Below are 22611 nucleotides of genomic sequence, written 5' to 3' on the forward strand. Positions count from 1 at the left end.
GAAATACAGAAACTGTGTAAAAAAAACCATGAGCAAGTTATACACAATCAGTCTTTTCTATTTATAAACGTCCTTTCATAACTTACGCTTCATAATGGTAATGTTATTTTATTGGGTGTTTTGTGATAATTGTGGAGACGTGACTTAGAGTGTAACTTAACTAGTTGTGCACTTTTATAAACTAGCCTTGGTTTTAAACCATTTTACATATACAATTCATATATCAATAATAATAAAATATCTCAAATTATGTTTTTCATTCAAAAATTTAACTATCTATTCTTTATTTTTTTATGAAAAGTGTTTAAAAAGAATAACTGATCTAATCACAAAAATATTAATAAACTACGAAAAGATTAATAAAAAAAAAGATAAAACAATGATAGTATAAAACGTGTATCGCATAGCCCCCTAACTCCGTCACTATCGAGAAACTCCCCACCGTTTGAAATCAAGTGCGATTATGACGTCATTTTTTGCATGTCAAAAATCTTCAATCAAATGTTAACAATTTACAACAGTTAAATTTAAGAATGTGTGAAAAATAACAAAATTACACCTTGTTCATTTTATGCAACAATACTTGCGTCAAATCAGCTAACACTTTTTCACGGGTGCACTAAAATAACAGTTTTTCTGACACGCAGGCCTCTTTGATTATTTACCGTTGTCAGTCATTTTAAGAGAGGCCAAGATGAAACATTTCACATGTAATTTATTTTTTATTAAGGTTATTAATACTTTTTTTCAGTCCGCAATATCGTTTATGCACTACACTTGATGATAACGTCAAATCGCTCATGCCGTAATTTTGCCTTATACAGGGTTACAGATATATACAGTATGTCGGTATTTAAAATATGCTACATTAATTACAAATGTAATACATAAATAATATAATCATTAATATATTTATTATTGATATGATATTTTTGAAATATGTAAAAACATAAATCAAACGGCTTCCATACATTCTGAAAAGTTCATTGTGATTGTTGTTACAACGGCCCATTTTTTTTATTCTGGCAATCATTTCACTTTGATAAATTGATATACAATTTAATATTGTATACACCGATTTTACTTATTATAACTTGGCCTAGATAAAAGTTGAGTTTAAACTAAATTGATATTGTGTCTTTATTCCCTTGCGTATCATAGATCATGTGGGTGACGGAGTAAGGTCCATATGATAGCACGTGTGATAAACGTCGTATTCAGAGGGCTTATTTGAATAATAATAATAAAAATTTTGGTTAATAATTTTATAAATTATAACGTTTCAGGTTATATTTAATGATTGCAAATGATAAAAACAGCAAACAATAATTTGCAGAGAAACGCGGAATGTTTTCTGCTTATGGTGACGGAGTTTGGGTACTCGGGGATACTTAATAATGAGGAATTCCGCTTTAACCATCATACAAAAGTGGATATTAATAATTTTATTTCCCCTCCGTTAATCAAAATCAGATATGTAGCAGGAAATATACATCACATATCGTTTTTCAGTTTCTGTTGTTGATCTAGCAGTCTAAAAATAGAAAAATGATGGTATACTGTATCCAATACGTTTTGTAATAGTAAAATGTTTTACTTGAAAAAATCAAACTTTGAGTGTTATAATATACAAATATTGACTGGGGTTGAGGGCAACATTGATTATAATAGCCCCCGAGGGACGAAATATTGCCCGACGCGACGGGATCAAAGTCAGGAAAACGCAAAGGCTTTATAATAGATTTGATCACGCCCTACCATAATCATCAGGTCGTCATATTCAAAGAATGATTCCAGCAATTGTGCGATTAAATACTAAACTATAAGCAATTTTACGTTATTTTCATTTCGTATAAGTAAGATTATGCAAACTCTGCTTGCGCCCAGGAGCCATTTATGTCCATGCTGATGTTAGTGACTGATTTTTATTGTTATTACAGACACACACTACTCTTAAAAACCATCTGTTAATGTCAGCTGGATATATGTACTGTAATGATTGTGATTAAAATATTGTACTTTTTGGCAACGTTTCTAATTTACAATTAAGTTTACAAATCATGTTGTCAATTTATTTTATATATCTGTCTGTAGGTTCTCAGGTCAATATAGAACATGTTTGAGATCTATATATATATATATATATATATATATATGAAAGGTGATATCACACAGTATAAATAATCAAAAAAGAAAATGAACAGTTCCAAAGTTTCTATTCACTAGCGCTTTCTGGAGTTACATCCTTCTTCAGGTGAATGTACATAAGTTTATTTTATATATATATATATATATATATATATATATATATATATATATATATATATATATATATATATATATATATATATATATATATATATATATATATATATATATATATAATATTCCTCTCAAGAACTTCTGAGCTACAGTTTGTGATATTTCAATCATTCTAAGATAGTGCAAATTTTCAATTGTTAAAACCATGACCCCTGGATCAATACTGAGATCTAGTAGCGGCAATAATAATTATTTGTAGTCTTTAATCATAATTTGTTTTCGAATTTCATTTGTCATGATTTGACATTTAATGACTAATCATCTTTGAGCTTGTGAGAACTACAGCGTTTCCTGTCCGTGCATCGTCTTTGACAGGAGCAGGTCGTCCTTGATTTCTCAACAACGCAAAATGGAGCCAGGCAGTCACTACATTCTATATGATAATGCATTTGAAGGTATCACTTAACCCTCGAGAAGAATTAAAATGCAAACGATTATCTCTTTCGTTTTACCTAATACTTTCTAATGATATTATGTGAGATGGATTTCTCTCCAGATTTTCCGGATCCTGATGAATGCCTTAAATATCATGGTAAAGACAAAACACCAATGTTTGAGAATTGTGAAGAAAAACAAGGTTTTCAATGTATTATATGTAAGTAACAAAGCGTACAATGTGCAGATGGCTGGTATTTTCAAAGATGGAGAAAAACGTTGCCCGAAAGATTGGGAATAGGATACATGACGGTTCGAAGCCCTTTTGTGACGATGTGACGTGATAACTCTGTTTTTAAACCGAAATATTTCTACATGTATGTCCTTTTTGGGGACCAACGTTTAGTAGCTTTGCTCATGACAATTCCCATATTTAACAAAAACGTCTTTTGCTCTTAACGCGACAGAAAAATTCCAGAGAATTGCATTAAAATTGTTATATTGTCCTTTGTATCCTTGCAAGGTAATACAAATTATTCTTCAAATTGGCTTAAAAAAGGTTTTGCATGTTTACTTTAAACGTAACTCTTGAGTCAAATGCATAGACAAGCGGACATATTTATGCCTATTTGCCTGGGTAAAAACATTTATATTACAAGTCACATCAGTTGGTTGAACGATAAACAATGACTGTAATTTCGGATCAAGAGTCTTAATTTGAAGCATTTTCTTCTCATGATAAAATGAGGAGCAAAAACAATACTTCATGATGGAAATTGTTTTTTTTTGTAGATTCACAACTGTCCCTGTTTGGTACCAACAACATAAGAACGATTTGTGATGTATTTCTTTACCTTAACTTCACGTACAAAAGAGTACTTAAGGTAAACGTTGCTGGTAATTTTCACCATTAGCTGATCTGCTGTTTAATTTTAAAACGGTTTGATATAGATTACACGGACTCGCAGTCTTTGTGTTTTAAACCTGCAACTGTTTATCTCTAGTGTAATGCTTTTTTATTTCTTTATATCATTTTCATTAGCACTATTTTCTTTTGTATCTTTTCGTATTCAACTAAATCAATTATTGTACATTCTTTCAACTCCTGACGTTTGGTCCTTTCTTTTGTATCCGCATTTTAAACATTAATCAAAGCTCTACTACTGTACAATGAGCAAATTAAAAGAAAAAACTAAGGTAGACCATATTTAAATGTGAGGATGAAATGTAAAATTTACCCCCGAGATATAGGTGTAACTATGGGCGATTGAGATCTTTTTTTCTATCATAAAACCAATATATTTTTTACACCTTCCAAAATCAATATTCAGGTTCCTTCATAGATTAAAACTACTCTAAAGTATATAACACGTTCCATAAGGACACCTCTTAACCTTTACAATTGGTCGAATTTTCTTTCCGAGCTAACTTATTATATTACATTACATAGAACATTGCCTGTTTTTTGATTTGCTATTTTGGTATATTAATTTGTTATTATTGTTGTTATTGCTTATAATTATTATTAAGGAAATAGTTTAGCAAATCGCACTTCCGTTTTTATCTACGAATTTCTTTCTATCAAAATTGACTGTATTTATTAGTTGTAATAAAACTTTTAAAAAAATGTTAAATATAAAACCTTCAGAAATTACACAACTATTTAACTCTTTTTAAGCAGATCTTTTTGGATTCCAAATAGCTTTTGATAAAAATAGTAAACATATAAAAGAAAACTTGTCGTATGATTATTGTGCAAGGAAAAAGTATTTCTAAGTTTAAAATGGTTCTGTTGCTTTCACACAGAACCGCAAATCTTAAGGCATAAATACAACATAGTTATTACAGTAAATTGTAAATGGTTGCCAGTAGAAACCAAATAAAACGATACTTTATACTGACATGACGATTTTTCATTGTTTGACACGCTGATTCAGGGAGTCCCAAGTATGAGGGAGTTTAAGTAGATATGATTGTGTGTTGGTCTACGTTTTGCCGAGTTATGGCCCATAGGTGACTTTGGTTGAAAATTTCCTAGTTAATGCTCTCATTTGTATTACACTTATTAAACCTTGGGAGTCGTATCATTATTCATTTTTTTCTAGAAAGTTGCTCTTTTAAAGCCTTCTAAAAAAATGAACTGTATTGAAGTCGAATGCGGGCGAAGATTCACATGGCAGTTATTATATTTATCTGTATATTTTCGATTTTCATATTTTTATAACTTTTCAATTTACGAAAATTAGCAATTAAGTTGATCCTTAATTAGGCCATGTGATGTTTTTGAGCAGTATATCATACTGGCATTAGTTCATTTTGCACAGGTGTATTATAATTGAATTGCCATCCGGTGGATTTTTAACAAGGTTGCATTATACGGTGGTGGTTTTAAGGCCCTTGGACAGACGCAATTATATATGATCATAATAGTGTATATTAAATAAATAAGAAATCATAAGAAATAAAAAATAAATTCATTAGCATACATAGAGTGAGACTTTCGAGTGTCATGCGACTCATTTTTCACAACGAGCATACAAAGTATAGTCACACGCTGGTCATGAGAATTGATAGTGTTCATATTAAAACGGATTTCCCCATTCGTATTTTTTAAAAATAAGGATGCAGAATTACACATGTTGCATCCCTAATAAATAATTATGTATATCAATTACATGGGTGCTGCTTAGCTATACAACAAGTTTGCACTCGTGTTTCTATTTAAAATATTACGTAAAAAAAAAGCTCCGTGATATTCAGCTTACTAAATGTCAAGTTCTAGTTAATTAAAGGAGACTACAGATTTTGGATATTTGAGATGTGAATATTTTCAATGATTCATTACAATAGCTTAGTTAAATAGGATGAATCGGAGCTTAATTTTTCAGGAAAAAAAAGTCACGTTTTACACCGTCATTTTCAATGAAATATGGAGGAAACCAGCTACATGTACAAATCCTGGACTTTCTTCCGTTTTTGACAAATGAGATTTATCCAGTCTCTTTTAAAACGACATATAATATTCTTGGCCTCTTCTTAAAAATGATATTTAATTGAATATGGGTATCTGGATTACTTTGTATAGAATATAGGATTTTAAAAGGAATGCCAAGCAAATGTTTCATTTTCCATGCAAATTCGTATGGAGTACCGAAAAAGGACATATCAATTCTGGTATGGCATTCTAATGAATCTAGCACCAAAAAAGACAGCCTGAAATCTCTTTTTGTAAAAATAAAGAATAAGCTTGAAGATCATACAAAGTAAGATTCATTTTGATGGAATTTTCAAATAGGACTCCACCATTCTATATTGCCATAACAGTAGTTCTGAAGAAAATGGTACGTATGTTAGATAATGAAAAACATGCACGAGTCATTTTTCCTTTTTTGGCCCAAGTTTCAAACAATTTTTTGGTTATTAAACAACCAGTGTGTGTTGCTTTTCCTTCAGTGTTTAGATAAATAAACCAACCCCCTTAAATTTCCGTGTCCTCGTGTTTGAAAATGCTAAAACAAGGAAACTAGAAATTACAAAAATATTCTATAACTCTACCTTCGAGCAAGTATTAGCTATAGAACTGTATAAATATTGAAATGTCTGTTTTTAAATGAATTCTAAAATTATCTTGCTGGATATCATTTACATTGTTAACAGGTTGCCTAAAATTAAAATTCTTGAGCATCACTATTTTGAATTTGAAATCCCAAAATTTAAAAAAAAGACGTTTTTTGTTTGAATTTGAAAATGCATTTAGATCGCTAGTATAATTAATATGTCTCTTTCCTTCTTACAAATTTCTTCCCAGCAACTTTATCAATCTATAAAATTATCCTCTTTATTTCAGCTTTGCTGCTAATTCATCTACCAGGCTGTGCCTTCATGTACATTTAGAAGGATGGTTTCACTCACTGTGTTGACTGGGACACACGACAACCGACACTGGAAGATGTCTCCGCCCTACGGTCCTGGATCTACAATGCAAAGTTCTTCCTACCCGAGGTGTTAGAAGGTGTGCTATCTTACTTATTTTGTTACTGATTTCCTATCACGAGAATTAAGCAATACAATATCTTTCATTTTCCGATTTGCTATTTTAAATAAGATGGGCTTTGATAAGTTTGATATGATTACCTCAGCTAACTTGTTTCATGTGCCTTTGTTGTGATCATAAAAGTGATAAACAGCACATATATAGAAATTAGAAGTAAGCTAAAAACAATATTCTAATTAGAAGCTAAAAATCTGAAATATTGCAATTATTCTTTATAATTCTAATACTTAATGATAAGCTATATTACATCGTTTTGAACATTCATCACGTCCATTTGATGTTTCTCCGATATGTCTCATTCCTGTCTTTTCTTATATTTTAGCCAACCTAAACCGATGATTCAAGTAAAGCTTTTCTAATGACCTGTTGCTGTTATTCGTCTGTGTTCTGTATAAACGTCTGTCTGCCAAGCTGTAAACTTTTTCACAATTTTGACCTCTAATCTTCTGTAAAACTACTGGGCTAAATCATGCATGGTACAAAGCACTCAAATGGAGAGGATATTCTAAATAAAATAAGATGAAGAGCTAAATCATTTTTAAAAGGGGGGGGGGGGTATCACGATACAGTAAAATTAGGGTAAGTGTCTTAAAAATCTTCTTGTATAAGAGCCACTGGACTAGAAATGCCAAATACAAAGCTCCTATGTTTACATGTAGTTCAGATTATAATTATATACAAATTGTATTCACATTCACAATCAGACCAAAGCTGGAGCCCCAGGGAGGGAGGGGGTCAAAGTTCAACATAGAAATACTATCATGGTATATTAATGTTTTAAGTGTAAATTTCCGTGCTTGCGCAGGTTATCATCAGTTACTATGAAAGGAAAATACGTTAAGATATGTGTCATAAACTAAGACCTATCATTGTCATGCGGCTTATTTGTCACGACAAATATACAAGGCATATTAGGAACACGCGGTCATGCGAATCGATAGCGATCACGTTCAAACGGATTTGTCAATAGTAACACTTTACTACAAGGATGTAAATGCTGCATCTCTTATTTCCTCCCTTGCATTAACATATGATTGTGTACAGAGAAATAAACAAAACTGGGATTTGAGGATTGCTTAGTCTGGATATAAATGCGTTCTTTCGAATATAAATTAATTCTATTTTATGTAATTACAAGATTAATATAGCGGATATCCATTATCTTTCTATTAATGATGTCCACCTTCTAATTACCTGTGAAATAATAGAGGTTTATAACGAATTTTTTTAATAGTTGGAATATACGTGTCACCATGTTACATCGAGAGTCAATAAAGACTTCCAATGACCAGTGTTGTTTGTAATAACCTAGTCACGAGCTCGATTAATAATTAGAGCACGTAAACAATCAAACAAACTGAATTTTATTTATGTTCTCACTCACTGCGTACAATGTACGTCGGAATATCAATTATTTCTATTATATGTAATAACAAAACAATGACAAATATAGGAATGCTTCTCACTATAATTCCGACAAAAAGGTGTAATTAACACAGTATACAATGTATAAATAGTACTATTCTTAAATTCGCAAATACAGAAGCTTAAAATCACATTAAAATTGCTCAACATATCGTTTTGAATAATCTAATAGAGGTGGGGAAAATCTCTTAGATTTCAAGGTATTCATATTTTTTTTCTTCAAAATTTTGATTTTTAAAAAAGTTTGCCTCTTTGAAACAACATTCGGAAATTGCGGTTTTCAAGATGCTTTCGGACCTTTAATTCTAACATCAAATTAATTTTGTTTCAAGGAGACACTTTTCACAACAATGAGGATTTCCCATTTAAAAATCATGAAATCTGCCTCATTTGTCTGTTTAACCATCTTTTGCTTAGTCCTTTAAGAGTTGATACAAACTTTCCAGATTTAATTCCACACTACTTTCTGTACAGCGTTACATCATTCTGTAAGTTTACTTTTTCTTCATTTTATCTGCAACACCTTTGGGAAAAAAGCATTAGAACTGCGAAAACCTTTGTGATGGCCATATCGACAATGATTTAATTTTTACACAGGGTTTTATATGCCATCAGATTATTAAAGATATTTGAATAAAATATTTCTCGATATTTGGAATTTACCAAGTTATTTGAATTTAAAATTTAAACTTAAATTTATTTTTAGAATAATTCCCCCCTTTTAGATCATGTTATTACCGGTATATATCTGTGTATATTTTGCATGAAAAACTTACCGTAAGACTTTTACCATTGAATAGTTTTTGTGTCATCGAAACTGTTCATTTGCAGCATTCAAGTTCCCTTGCTTTTAATCTCGGAATCCTCGACTTATTCCGACATGCTATGTACAATTCAAAGTCGGATACTGTGGTTTCATCAATATTCGTTGAATACCAATTTTCGTGGATTTCGTTATTAAGTTGATCCACGAAATTAAGTGTTCATTGAAGTGCAATTTCTATTAACATTTTGTATTGATTGGGTCATTGGCCACGAATTTACGTATCCTTGAAACTGTGATTTTCCCTATAACCACGAAAATTGATACCCTTGAATATTAATGAAACCACAGTAGCTTGTTTACCATCAACTTACTCTACATCACCGACAAATGAAGTTTTCTGTGCAACAGTAAAATTCTCATTTACTGGATTTTCGGTAAAAGTGAAGAACGAGTGCACTTATGGGCCCCGGTATAAAGTGAAGATAAGAAGATTCAAATTAAACATAATTTTTTTTTATCTCATATCATCTACTGATATTTAGACCATAAGAATCAACAAGTTTTAGTGCTGAATTTAGTGTGTATAAAAACACCAAGCTTTACAACATAGTAGGGGTTAACATCCGTAATATTGTATAGTAAATCGAGGACGGGTATTTATATCAAAACATTTGTTTACTGCCAGCATAACCGTGTACAAACTTGAGGAAAAGATAAAAGACACATTATACATTCATAAACTTCTGTGAAAATAAGAAGTTTGTACAACATTACGCTGGTACTTAAAAAATGAAAAAAAAAGTATAAAAAGTTCAAAGTTTCTTTTCTCTAGCAAGCGAGAGCTATTACCTGCGTGACTCGGGTATGTTGAACCTACGTATTGAATAAATTATTTTTAATAGCCACGCGGGTTCTGTCATGGTGGAAGTTTGCCAAATGTGCTCACTGTGAAAAAATGACACATTTTGAATAGTTTTCGTTTAAATTATAAAAATAATAAAAAGAATCTTCATTTGTTTAAAATGTATGCTAATTTTAGTTAAGCGAGCACATAGAAAAGAAGTATCTATCAGTATATAAATATTACGGAAAAAAGCAATTTAATGATATTTTCTTTATAAAAACGGTTCTGAAAAAGAGCCCATCTCTATAACTTAAGTGCATTCGTTCTCTCTCAACAAAAACGTTTGGACACGGTCAAAAAAAATTCCATCTAATTATTTTAATACAACCAAAAAAAATATTCCACCGGCTTAATTCAATCTAAGGCACATCTATAGAATGGTCCAGTAATAAATCCAACTGCAGAAAAACCAATCAAGAGGGAACTAAGTTATGGCCCCTTCAATAACCAATCTCTTGCAAAATCCACTTTCATTTCAGGTTTTAAAAAAGATCCTAAACAATTGTTTATATATGGGATATAAACCTTTATCAAACTCTGTACCCCTTGTTTAGCCAATCATTCAGGGGTCAAAGTCAATTTTAACACAGTTTTAAAGAATGAGCAAAATGTAAAAATGCTTGCATATAAGTAAAACCATATATCATAGCATCTCAGTTTTTGTGAATAATCTTTTCCTTCATAAAAAATTGGATCCCAATACTATCCCACCCTACTCCTCAAAATTTTGATTTGATCGAATTTGAATCTACATTATCTGAGAATGCTTTCACTAAAGTTACGGCTTTGCTAGGCATACGGTTGTAGAAGACTTCTTCAGATATTTCTCTCTATATTCCTTTGTAAATTTCTGCCCCCCCCCCCCACGTTATGGCCCCACCCTACCCCTGGGGATCATAATTTGAACATTTAATTTTAATTTCTACTCTATCTGAAGATGCTTCTGCACAAGTGTCAGCTTTCCTATCTGATTAATTTCTGAGAAGAAGATTTTTAAAGATTTACTCTATATATTCCTCTGTAAACCCCCCCCCCCCCCCCCGTGTGTCCCCATCCTACTCCCGGAGTTATGATTTTCACAAATTTGAATCTTTAGTACACGAGGATGCTTTCACACAAGTTTCAGCCTTCCTGGCATCAGTTTAAAAGAGAAGATTTGTAAAAACTTTACTCTATATATTCCTATGTGAAAAATAGACCCCCATCGGGCCCACTCTACCCCAAAGAGTCATGATTTTACAACTTTGAAAGTACACTACCTTGGGATGCTTCAATCTATGTTTCAGCTTTCCTGGCAGATTAGTTTCTGAAAAGAAGATTTAAAAAAGTTACTTTATATATTCCTATGTAAAAGTTCGACCCTCATTGTATCCCCACCCTACCCCCAATGGTAATGATATTCACATCTTGAAATCTACACTACCTAAGCATGCTTCCACACAAGTTTCAGCTTTCCTGGCTAATTACTTTTGGAGAAGAAGATTTTTAAAGATTTAGTCTATATATTCCTATGTAAAAATTCAACCCCCACTGTGGCCTCATCCTTCCCCTGGGAGTCATGATTTTTCTTAATTTCAAATCTACATTACCTGAGGATGGTTTCACAGAAGTTTCAACTTTCCTGGCCAAAATGGTTCTAAGCAGATTTTTGAAAAATTCTCAAAAATTTTGAATAATTCCTAAGTTTGGTTAGAATTGGCCCAGTAGTTTTGGAGAAGATGTCAGGGGGGTCCATATCCCCTGCAAAATTCAAATTTCTTTTAATCACATTATTTAATTACAAAAAGTATGCCTCGAACCCTCCTCCCTGGATATCTCAAACAATTGTTGGACCACACCACCCCCTATAAAAGAAATTCTGGATCCCTGCATGAGCATGTTGTACTATCACGTTTAATTAAGCATGATTGAATAACTCTGTGACTCTGAATAATACATAATTGAATTGAATAATTATGTCACTGTATCAAAGTTTAAATCTCAAGAAAAATGCATTAAAAATTAAGATTCATTCACACAAAGGTGTCAGTACACTGATAAGAGTGTGGTGCGAGATGTTTTCGTTCGGTCTTCTGATAGGATAAGAGCGGAAAATCTCATCTCCAGTCAATTCGGTCCCAATCTTTCGGCAAACCTCAATGGAATTAAGTTTGTTTTATAGAAATAAACAGGCAGTGGAAATATCTCATGCACAGGATAATGTACATGATAAATAATGCATCTTGATAATTTATGTTAAGAAATTTCTACACTTGGTACAACCCCAGAACGTAATTTCAAATGAGGCACCCGACACAGAAGGGAAATGGAAATACTCGGCGAATCGAGATGTTAAAATATTCTTATAACCTATATATAGTTCGCACTTGTGTTTTGGCTCCGTCTCTTTTGATCATTTATAGCCAAATCTGTCGAAATCCATGGTTATTATTCTCTTGCTAAAAGCCATGCTGAAATTTTCAAATTTGATGAGCTGAGCTAGCAATATTTACAGTATGAACCGTCTATAATTATAAGTGTTAGCGATAAATTGAGAAATTTTTGATTTCACAAAGCGTAAGTTATGCAAAGTTCATATTTTCAATTGTGCATAAAAATTCATTTCAGTTACGGGAAAATTTCTTTTTATCGAATTTGCGCAAAATGAGATGCAAGGTTTCTTTAAACTCCTGTGTGTGTCCAGTGAATTGAATGTGGGATTGTACACATTCTGCTGAATTTGTTTTCGATTGATTTTTTAATAAAAGACATTCAAACTACAAACATCATACTCTCAAATAATTACAGTTTATATATTCTTATTTTTATATTTTTTTCCTGAAAAAGAGTTAATTATTATACTATATTCGAAACTAAAACATATTTAGCATCAAACTAATTGCACAAATACATATCTGATATAAATAATATAAATAACAGTAACAATAATAGCAATGAGAATAATAATAATAATAAACATAATCATAATAATATAATTTTAATAAACTTCTAAATTCAGAAAATCAACTTTTTTAAGCGTTGTGGATAAAAAGTAAACAATTTTGTTAGTGATCTTGTCCCCGCTTTTTTTTTCTTTTTTGCTCTAGATATTATATCGAGCATTACGAAATGTTGTAAAAACAAATGCAAATGGCAAGGCCTGTATCCCAAAAACACAAATGGTAAGATTAGTCTGGAAGATGACGTGACAAAAACTATTGAATTTAAGAAATAAATTTTTTAAAGCCTTATAGATAAAATGTTAACAGTTTGTTTGTTATCTTTCCTATCATCTTACTTCTAGATACTATACCGAGTATTACGAAATGTAGAATAAATTGCAAATTGCATGGACTGCATCCCAAAAACATAAATGGTAAGATGAGTCCGGAATATCACGTGACAACTGGTTCTATAAAACACGACTCACCGTACATATCCTTCAGTAAAAGTATGGAGGCGTCAAAACGTTTTGCTGCAAATTCTAAAGATCACCTCATCAGAATTGCAACAATTGAAATTGAGTTAAATGATCCAAATATTGAAAAATTCATAGATCTGACGGATGCAGACGTAAGAGCCAAGTATCTTACTACCATAATTGGTATTAACTATGCCAAAAAAAAATTCAAAGAAGTTTTGATTAAAGGAAAAATTAGACCTGAATGTGTCAAAAACATACTTGAATTCGAAAACTAAACAGAATATTCATTAACAAGGACAGTCATTATTATTTGATGGTCAGTGACAATGAAAGAAGAAATGAACGTTTACATGATTCAAAAACAAACCTGATTGAAAATGGTATACACTATAGCCTGTCCTAAGGTATATATGCAGCACGTTTGGACGTTTTTAATACAAATACACATACTTGTGAAAGTAGTGCAATTTAAATAGACGAAAGGAAAGATTTCCTAGGTAACTGTATTCATTTTTTACTCGGAAAATCTTACAGGAACGAAAACTGATTTCTGACGGAGGTTTATAATGGGTAATGTCGACATTGTATTTCTCCATTCGGAAGAAAACCGGAATACCTCGCACAGTTTTTCAACGTTATCATCCGGGTCTGTTGCAATACAAAATCCCCATAGACAACACATTTTTTAGCCGTTTATTGAAACCTGATATACTTGAGCGGGTGTTACAAAGGAGAAACTTGGAATTTTTTCATACTGTTAAAAGAATATTGTTTGAACCCTGAGGTATTTATAATTATTGAGTGATTAAACAAAATGTAAATTATGGATATCTTTGGACAGAGTATAGAAATCATACAGGATGGTATCAAAAAAGCATTAGAACTGAACACTGAAAACCTTATTAATCTCCCCTAAACCAAAACTTCCGATTAAAAAATTATCACTCGTTACTATACATAATCCTAACAATAGATATTCCTGCCTGGCGTCGTTTTGACAATATTTTACAATTCAATGAAAATAAAAAATCCCCAAAGTCTGAAAAAAATTATCAACAGTAAAATACATTTCACCTAGAGCAGATATCGTTACAAAGGAACGAGAAGGTCCTCCGTTGCAAATTCGCGTCGAAAAAGGATTGTCAATATAAAAATAGGCTGGATGTATTATTCAAGGGCTAATAAATGGATTAATTGAATAGCATACATCAGCCCCTTATTGAAGAGGACAGCAATTCAAATCCAGTAATAATTTAGTCACGGAAAAACACGTATTTTCTTTTTAATACATTTGACAGGGTATGAATAGTTTGGAATGTGTTCGATTATTTATTATAATAATTTGTTTTTGCTGGAAAGAGATTGCCCAATTTAAAATTTGTATATCATATTGAACCTGAGCTTGCATATTACCATGCTACTTCCTTAAGAATTGGTTAATGTGGTAAAATGTAGTGTATTTTGTTAGAGAACCTTCATTGTCTATAAACAACAAAGTTATTAATTCAGTAATTACCTCATCCTTATTGAAAAAATACGAATGGGGAAATACATTTTAACATGAACTCCATCAACTTCATTAACATGAACTGCATTCACCTGACCAGTGCGTGGCTAGTCTGTGTACATTCGCCGTAACAAGTGAATCACATGACACTCAAGGAACTCAGTTTATAACACATTCTGTTTATGATGAATGTATTTACAACTTTTTTTCTTCAAGTGATATAATGAGTTCACTTTTATAGTCATATACAAGTTGCTGTCCTTAAAAAAAGGACTACAATACGTGGACCATTTGCATGTGTTTTCAACGAAAACGTGAAAGCCTTAAGAATATCAGAGATTCCATCGACTCTAGCCCTCTGCTTTTAACCACTAAATTTGTACGTTGTATTACGTATACATGTATGTATAGCCCTGACTTTTTATCTCAGAATTTAAAGGATTCATACGTCTAAAATAATTATGATCTATCTATGAATGAAGTTTGCAGGTATAGTATCAGACATTTGGTGAATTCTACTATTTCCGCACACATTACGATTCGCTCTACTTTGTTAACTATGCAGTGACAGCTTTGTGTAAATTAAAAATTTCATATTTTGATGCATTTTTCTTGAGATTTAAACTTTTATACAGTGAGATATTTATTCAAACATAATAAAATGCTTAAAAAAATTTTAAGCGGGAAGTTCTCTAGCCTCGCCTACTATAAAAGTAAAGTTAAGTTACATGTGTATTCGGAAAACAACAAAACATCGCAAATTATGCTATTTAATGCCTGTTGTAGTTTCAGCATAACATTAACTTATTTCATAATACTGATAGTTCATATCACATACCAATCATTTCTAAATAAGGAATACTTTGTTTCTGTGCTGTTTACCGACAACTTTACAATTACAGCGCCTTTGAACTTATGTGTGCATATGGCACGGAATCCCTAAATGCCGTCAGCGTATAATGCAACCCTGTAAAAAATAATCTACAGTATGGTATTACAATGATGACATAACTATGCAAAATAAACCAATATCAGATAATATTCTGCTCTAAAACAAAATTGATAGTTAGGTTGAGAATTAACTAAGTGGAAGGTTCCGTAGTCTAAAAAAATCTAAAATTAAGAAAATATATAAACTTAATGTGAATATAATCAAGGTAATATATCTTTACCGACAGCCAACATTATTAAGTCGATTTCATATAATCAGCAGCAAAAAAGATACTTCCTAGAAAATTAATAGGCCTTAATCTAAAATAGCATTAAGTTTAATCTGGGTCGTACGTTTCTTCAAATATCTCTAATATTTTTTCACATTTAATTGATTTTCTTCTGGAATAAGATAAATATTATTGTAAAATATTGAATAGAATATAAAATGTGTAAGGAGTTTCACCAGGAGTTTAAGACCTTACAATAAAGAAAACGATTTAAATTAGAATCAAAGTGGAGTATTTTTTTCGACCGCAGTGGAGAGAGAAGTTCAGCACCGTCATGTCAGCGTCCAGAGTGCGGAAGTTGCGGACTAGTGCATCCCGGCGCTTTATGTTTCGCGTTCAATCAGAAGTGCTACCGATGCCAGAGAATTGAATATTATTCCAGGATGTGTTTTACACCGATGCAGAAGCCAACAAGAAGTGTTGGAAAAGGAGTTTGTTCTGGCGGTAAAGGGACTTGAGAATTCTATGAACTAAGCTAAACAGTATTAAGACTTAGTTACGTATGTCAAATCAATTTACGAGTTCGATTAAAAAATATACGAATTGCTGAGGCGGAGATCTGGGATAAAGCGACAATACTGATTTGAAAACGAAGTTATAAAATATTCTTTAACGTGAGTTTGCCAGCATGGGCACCGAAGTTATGATTCCAACTGCGTGTCTTTTTGTTCTAATTTACGGATTTTCTTCGGTGTTTTTTACTAGAGATACACATTTGTTCTTTAACCCTACCCCTGCCTTCTCTAATCCTTCTCTACTCAGATGTCTCTGATTTGATATAGCTGGTTAAATTAAATTCAGCGATTTTTCAACACACGTGGCGTAGAAATACCTTGTAAAACATATTCTTATATCTAATATTAACTGGATCCCTTACCACACCTGCAAGGTTCTCATCACACCATGCAATGGACATCAGTTTGAAATTTCAGAGGTCAAATAAAGTTTCCTGCTGATCTAGCCCCGTACAGAGTAACGATATACATGTATGACAGCAAGAAACTACAATATTGCATGGAGTACGGTATCTCTCCAACTGCTGGTCACATCCTACATGTATGTGTAATTCCAAACTGATATTAAAACCGACATATTACTAGTACATCTATTAGTGGTCAGCCGTTGTGAAAAATGAAAAAAAAACAAAAAAAAACAAAAACGCATTATAAAATCCAAGTTATAATAATGATCCTTTAAATTCTTCTTTCCTATGAAAGACGACGACTTCAAAATCAATTATTTGCGAAGAATCTACTTCAAAGGATCCTAAAAGAAATATCATTGACTAGGCTTATTGAGGTTCATACCTACGCATACTGGTCCCATGTGAAGCCCTATTCTAACCATGACCCTCTGTTCTGGAATGGCCCTCAGCTTGAAGTTTTCCAGCCTCCGAAGAATCTCGAGCGACATGTCCCCTATCTCCCCGCTGTGGGCGTTACCATTGCGTTCCGGTTACCCGCTAACTACCATGTAGGCATCTCCGATCGTCTCTACCTGTCCGTATAACAGGCAGAATACCAAATATTTACATTTTCCAATGTCTGTATCTGTGCTGACACAGCGAATCTTTGTAATAAGAGTCCAACATATTTATTAATGACGTTTATGACGTAGTATGTGGTGCTAGCGCGGTTTGCATGATTATACAAAAGGACAAAAAAACATATCAATGTCAGTAATTTGATATTGTACAATTGCTGAAAATTGTATGAAAAAAAGCAACAAGGAGTCATTCTTTAATATTAATACGAGATGATTATTATACTAGTCCATGCTTGATCAAATCTGTCAGAAAGGTCTTCGGGCTTTAATGGATTCCTTATTCCTTATATAAAACATAAATATTTAAATACTTGACTCACAAAAAAAAACCTTGTACACATCGTAAGTAGAAATAATGTCGTCAAATAACGTATAAATCTCGCTTAGGAAATCAACGACATCTAGCGGCGATATTTTCGAGGCAATTGTGGTAAACCCAACGATGTCGGAAAAGAATATGGTAACTGCTTCGAAAGCTTCAGGAATGATGAATTCTCCTCGCTTTAACTTTTTGGCTACTAATCTGAAATGAGAATGGTATATCAGTTCACATACATTAAAATATTACATGACGCGGTGTCTAATCCCAATTTTTGTTAGTATTGTACGTTTACATTTATTTCCTTTGAATACAAAATATTAAGATAGCACACCAATTCATTATTTTTTTTTATTTCATATTTTCATATACTTGCTCATGCGATTTGTTTTTATAACCATAATCATGGTTGTTTTTTGTTTGTTTTTTTTTGGGGGGGGGTATCGTCTTGTGATAAGAGATTCTGTAATTACGTGAATAGTAACTATACTCGGCCTAGTTAATCATTTTATTATCTTGATATTTTTTTTGGTAAAAAGTATTTATATTCCGGAAAAATAAACTGAGATGTTCGCAAATATATTCGATAATTACATGCAGATGAATATTCATCGCCGTGTTCACTTTAATCAAAATGAAAACAAATAGAGAACAACCACACAAGTTTGACAAAAAAAACCTTAAAACCAGTTTGTGTACAGTGTCGTTGGCAAAACAAACAGAAAAGACTCTTATGGTTGCAATCTCTATAAAAGCCAATTAAAGGTCTGAAGCAACTCGAGATACTAGCAGTGTCAGCTGGGTACGAAAGAAATGTCAGTCGACAATTAATCGCCAGAATAGTACATACATGCATCGCTGCCAGCTTGCTACAACTATGACCGTTGTTTAATCAAGAATTTGATTTCTTCGGAAGTCAGCTAATATGTTATTTTCTGTATTAATTAAACACTAATTACAATGTTGATTATAGACAAATATCTGAATATTATTAGTCCTTACCGAGGCAGCATTCGATACAGTAGCTTGTCCGTCTTGTCTTTTTCCTCATTTAGTGCTATCGTTCTCTCCTCCACCAGATCCTCCAGGTTATTAGCGTACTTCTCCAGCATGTTGATCATGGAATCAATTATACTTACACTCCTTTGAATCAAAGACGAATTTGAAATAAACGCCTAGTGCCATAATTGAAATAGACAGTGCGTCATTTCTCTCGTGATGGTTTGGAAGAGATCAAAGACTTGCTGTAGCAATCAGATAATGATATCCACTAATGATAGCAATCAAATACCAGAGTTGTATATGTTTGTTAGTTGAATTATTTGGATGAATAATTCCTCTAACATAACATTAAGGAGAAGATTTTTTTTCATTATTTTATTTTACTTTATACTTTATTTGTAAAACCACGAAGTGAAGTTCTTTTCATTTTTAATCCACCAGAAACCGGCCAAGTAATAATCTGCACTGAATGTATGAAACCGTCGTTACGATAATTTTGCTTCTATAGTAAACGTGCTCTACTAAATTGTATATTTATTGCCTTTCATTTGATTTGTAAATATAAACACCACACCTCTCTGACAGTGCTGTGAATAAGACTGCATTCGGGTTTGTATCCACGCCTCTGACAGTGTTATCATTGAACCCGTCATTCTTACTTGTACTCACTCCTCTGACAATCATGTGATTCTACCCCATTAAAAATGCAATGATTTCGTATTCTTGGTTTGTACTCACCCCTCTGACAATGCTATGATTGGATCAGTATTCTTGGTTTGTAATCACCCCTCTGACAATGCTATGATTGAATCAGTATTCTTGGTCTGTACTCACCCCTCTGACAATGCTTTTATTTGACGGACCAATATTCTTGACATGTACTCACGCTTCTGTTGTCATATTGCAATTTTTTAATTTACTAAATCGATTGTAATACAAAACTAATGTCATGTTCTTAATTTTGTATCCCATTAAATTCAGAATTCCCAGCATGACAGTGCACTCACACCTCTGTGTTGTTCTCCCTGATAAAGGTCAGTATACTGCTGAAGGCCGGCCGCTGTCGCCAGTCGTCGTCCCAACACATCGTCATCAGCTTCAACATCTGATGCTTCAGGTCCTCAAATTTGTTGAAGTCGGGTTTGCAAAACTGGCCATTTTGGATACTTTTAATTATATCTGTAATTAAAAGGTTGGCTTATTAACCTTATGTTCAAGATATTGCATTCATAGCAATGGACTGTGTAATTCTCTGCATGTCCAACGAAGGTTTCTTCAACTTAAGTTTAAGAATGTACGAAAATTACAAGAGTTACGTTTTTCATATACTAATAGTATAACAATATCAAAGGCTTCAACTGTTTGAAACAAACAATCAAAAGAAGTAACTTTTTTTAAAAAGATTTTATTTCCTTTAGATTAATATTCTAAAAGGCATGTAACTAATTAATAATGATATTATGTCAAGAATCTGCTGATTATGAAATAACGTTTTGAAAATTTTGATCCGTATATTTTCCTCAACAAGTATCTTTATATATATATGTTAAAGACTGGATGAAAATACATATATATTCATATTATAAGCTGTTTTGCTTTCATGTTATTCAGAATGTAAATATATGACAACTTTTGTGCCTTGTTTACATATTAACCAAAAAATATGGTGTTTTATGCCGCATGTTTCTCGACAATGCTACGATTGTTTAGGCCTTAGAAATACATTTTTAAGCATTATTAATATAAGATAAACTTGAAAAGTGAAAGTTTGATTTTTTAGCCTAACCTTGACAAAAGTGTTAAAATGGGCGAACAATGTAAAATCTACAATGGTTATTGATTATATTCAACATGTGATTGTGAAAAAATAATTAAAGACATAAGGTAAGGGTTATGTCCTGACAGTGCAAGATTTTCAGACAATTAACACCGCATTTTCTTCCGTAAATTCAAAAACGTAAGAATATTTGCAAATGTAAATTCCTCAGTTTGATTAATCTGAAGGACTAACTAAAATTAATAATTTCACTATGCCTTTTGCCGTATTGCTGGACAATGGGAATGTGCCACATCGATAGAATGTCTCGTGCATGATGATACCATAACTGTACACGTCACTGGCGCGTGTTCCGTTCCTAGGAAACACGTTATCAGATCTCAGAATCTCCGGACACGTCCATAATAAGTCTGTAAAAGTACAGATATTGTATCTTTGATATTATAACCCTGTACAAGTATTTGGATGGGTACATTGGCATTATAGCCCTCTACACGTATTTGGACAGTTACAATGACATTATAGCCCTCTACAAGCAACTGGACATGTACGTTGATATTCTAACCCTGTACAAGTATTTGGACAGGTACATTGATATTATAGCCCTGTACAAGTATTTGGACAGGTACATTGATATTATAGCCCTCTACAAGTATTTGAACGGAAACATTGAAATTATAGCCTCTACAAGTATCTGGGCAGTTACATTGATATTAAATCCATCTACAAGTATTTGGAAGGTTACATTGATATTATAGCCCTCTACAAGTATTTGGACAGTTTCATTGATATTATAGCCCTCTACAAGTATTTGGACAGTTTCATTGATATTGTAGCCCTCTACAAGTATTAAGAAAGTTACATTGTACATTGCACAAGTACTGTGGAATCATTAAAATACGTGGGGGCCAATTTTCATGGATTGCTTAAATTTTACAGGTTAGCGGGGACGTAATTTCGTGTATTATTTATATTTTCAAAAGGATATATGACTTTAAAACCCTAATTTATTGATTGAGGATGTTAATTCGTAGATGAGAGGTACCAACAAATTCCACGAATTTTGAGCCACCACGAAATCTAATGATTTCACAGTATTTAGACAGTTACATTGATATTATAGCCCTCTACAGGTATTGGGACAGTTACATCGATATTATAACCCTCTACAAGTATTATGGCAGTAACATTGATATTATAGCCCTCTACAAGTATTTAGACAGTAACATTGATATCATAGCCCTCTACAAGTATAAGGACAGTTACATTGATATTATAACCCTCTACAAGTATTAGGACAGTTACATTGATATTATACATGTAACTCTCCACCAGTATTAAGACTGTTACATTGATATTATAGCCCTCTGCAAGTATTTGGACAGGTACATTGATATTATAACCCTCTACAAGTATTAGGACAGTCAATTTGATATTATAGCCCTATACAGGTATTTGGACAGTTACATTGATATTATAGCCCTCTACAAGTATTTGGGTGGGTATATTGTTATTATAGCCCTCTACAAGAAGTTGGGTGGGTATATTGTTATTATAGCCCTCTACAAGTATCTAGGCAGTTACACTGACATAGTATTTGGACGGGTACATTGATATAGTGCTTGGACAGGTACATTGATAAAATATTTGGATGGGTACATTATATAGTACTTGGACGGGTACATTGATATAATAGCTCTCTACAAGGACATGGACAGGTACATTAATATAGTGTTTGGACGGGTACATTGATATAGTATTTGGACGGGTACATTAATATAATAATCCTCTACAAGTACATGGACAGGTACATTGATATTATAAGATTCTACAAGTATTGAATAAGTACATTGATATCATAGGCCACTGCGAGTAATTGGATTGGTACATAAGTATTATAACTATGGTAGCTATAAGTATTATCAATTACTTTTTATGTGGATATTTAATTCTAAATTGCTGTTTTGTATTGTAAGAATATAAAATGCCAAG

General features: G+C 32.4%; 1 protein-coding gene across 1 annotated transcript; it reads right to left on the minus strand.

Moving 5' to 3' along the window:
- Positions 1–17335: 17335 nt before the first annotated feature.
- Positions 17336–19097, minus strand: LOC128188780 (retinal guanylyl cyclase 1-like). Its single transcript, XM_052860045.1, has 3 exons — positions 18843–19097; positions 17852–18044; positions 17336–17473 (listed from the first exon to the last, which is right to left on the minus strand). Exons 1-3 carry the CDS (start codon positions 18959–18961, stop codon positions 17432–17434), a joined length of 354 nt encoding a protein of 117 aa, XP_052716005.1. The 5' UTR covers positions 18962–19097; the 3' UTR covers positions 17336–17431.
- Between the last annotated feature and the right edge of the window lie 3514 nt (positions 19098–22611).

Source organism: Crassostrea angulata, chromosome 6 (assembly GCF_025612915.1).
Source record: "Crassostrea angulata isolate pt1a10 chromosome 6, ASM2561291v2, whole genome shotgun sequence".
NCBI lineage: Eukaryota > Metazoa > Mollusca > Bivalvia > Ostreida > Ostreidae > Magallana > Magallana angulata.

What these genes read in the sequence shown, in the direction of transcription:
- LOC128188780 (XM_052860045.1), bottom strand. Translation starts at nt 18,961, where the DNA reads ATGATCAACATGCTGGAGAAGTACGCTAATAACCTGGAGGATCTGGTG. An exon ending in CTGTATCGAATGCTGCCTCG is followed by an intron (nt 18,045 to 18,842) that starts GTAAGGACTAAT and finishes TTCTCATTTCAG; the next exon opens with ATTAGTAGCCAAAAAGTTAA. An exon ending in CTACTTACGATGTGTACAAG is followed by an intron (nt 17,474 to 17,851) that starts GTTTTTTTTTGT and finishes TTATACGGACAG; the next exon opens with GTAGAGACGATCGGAGATGC.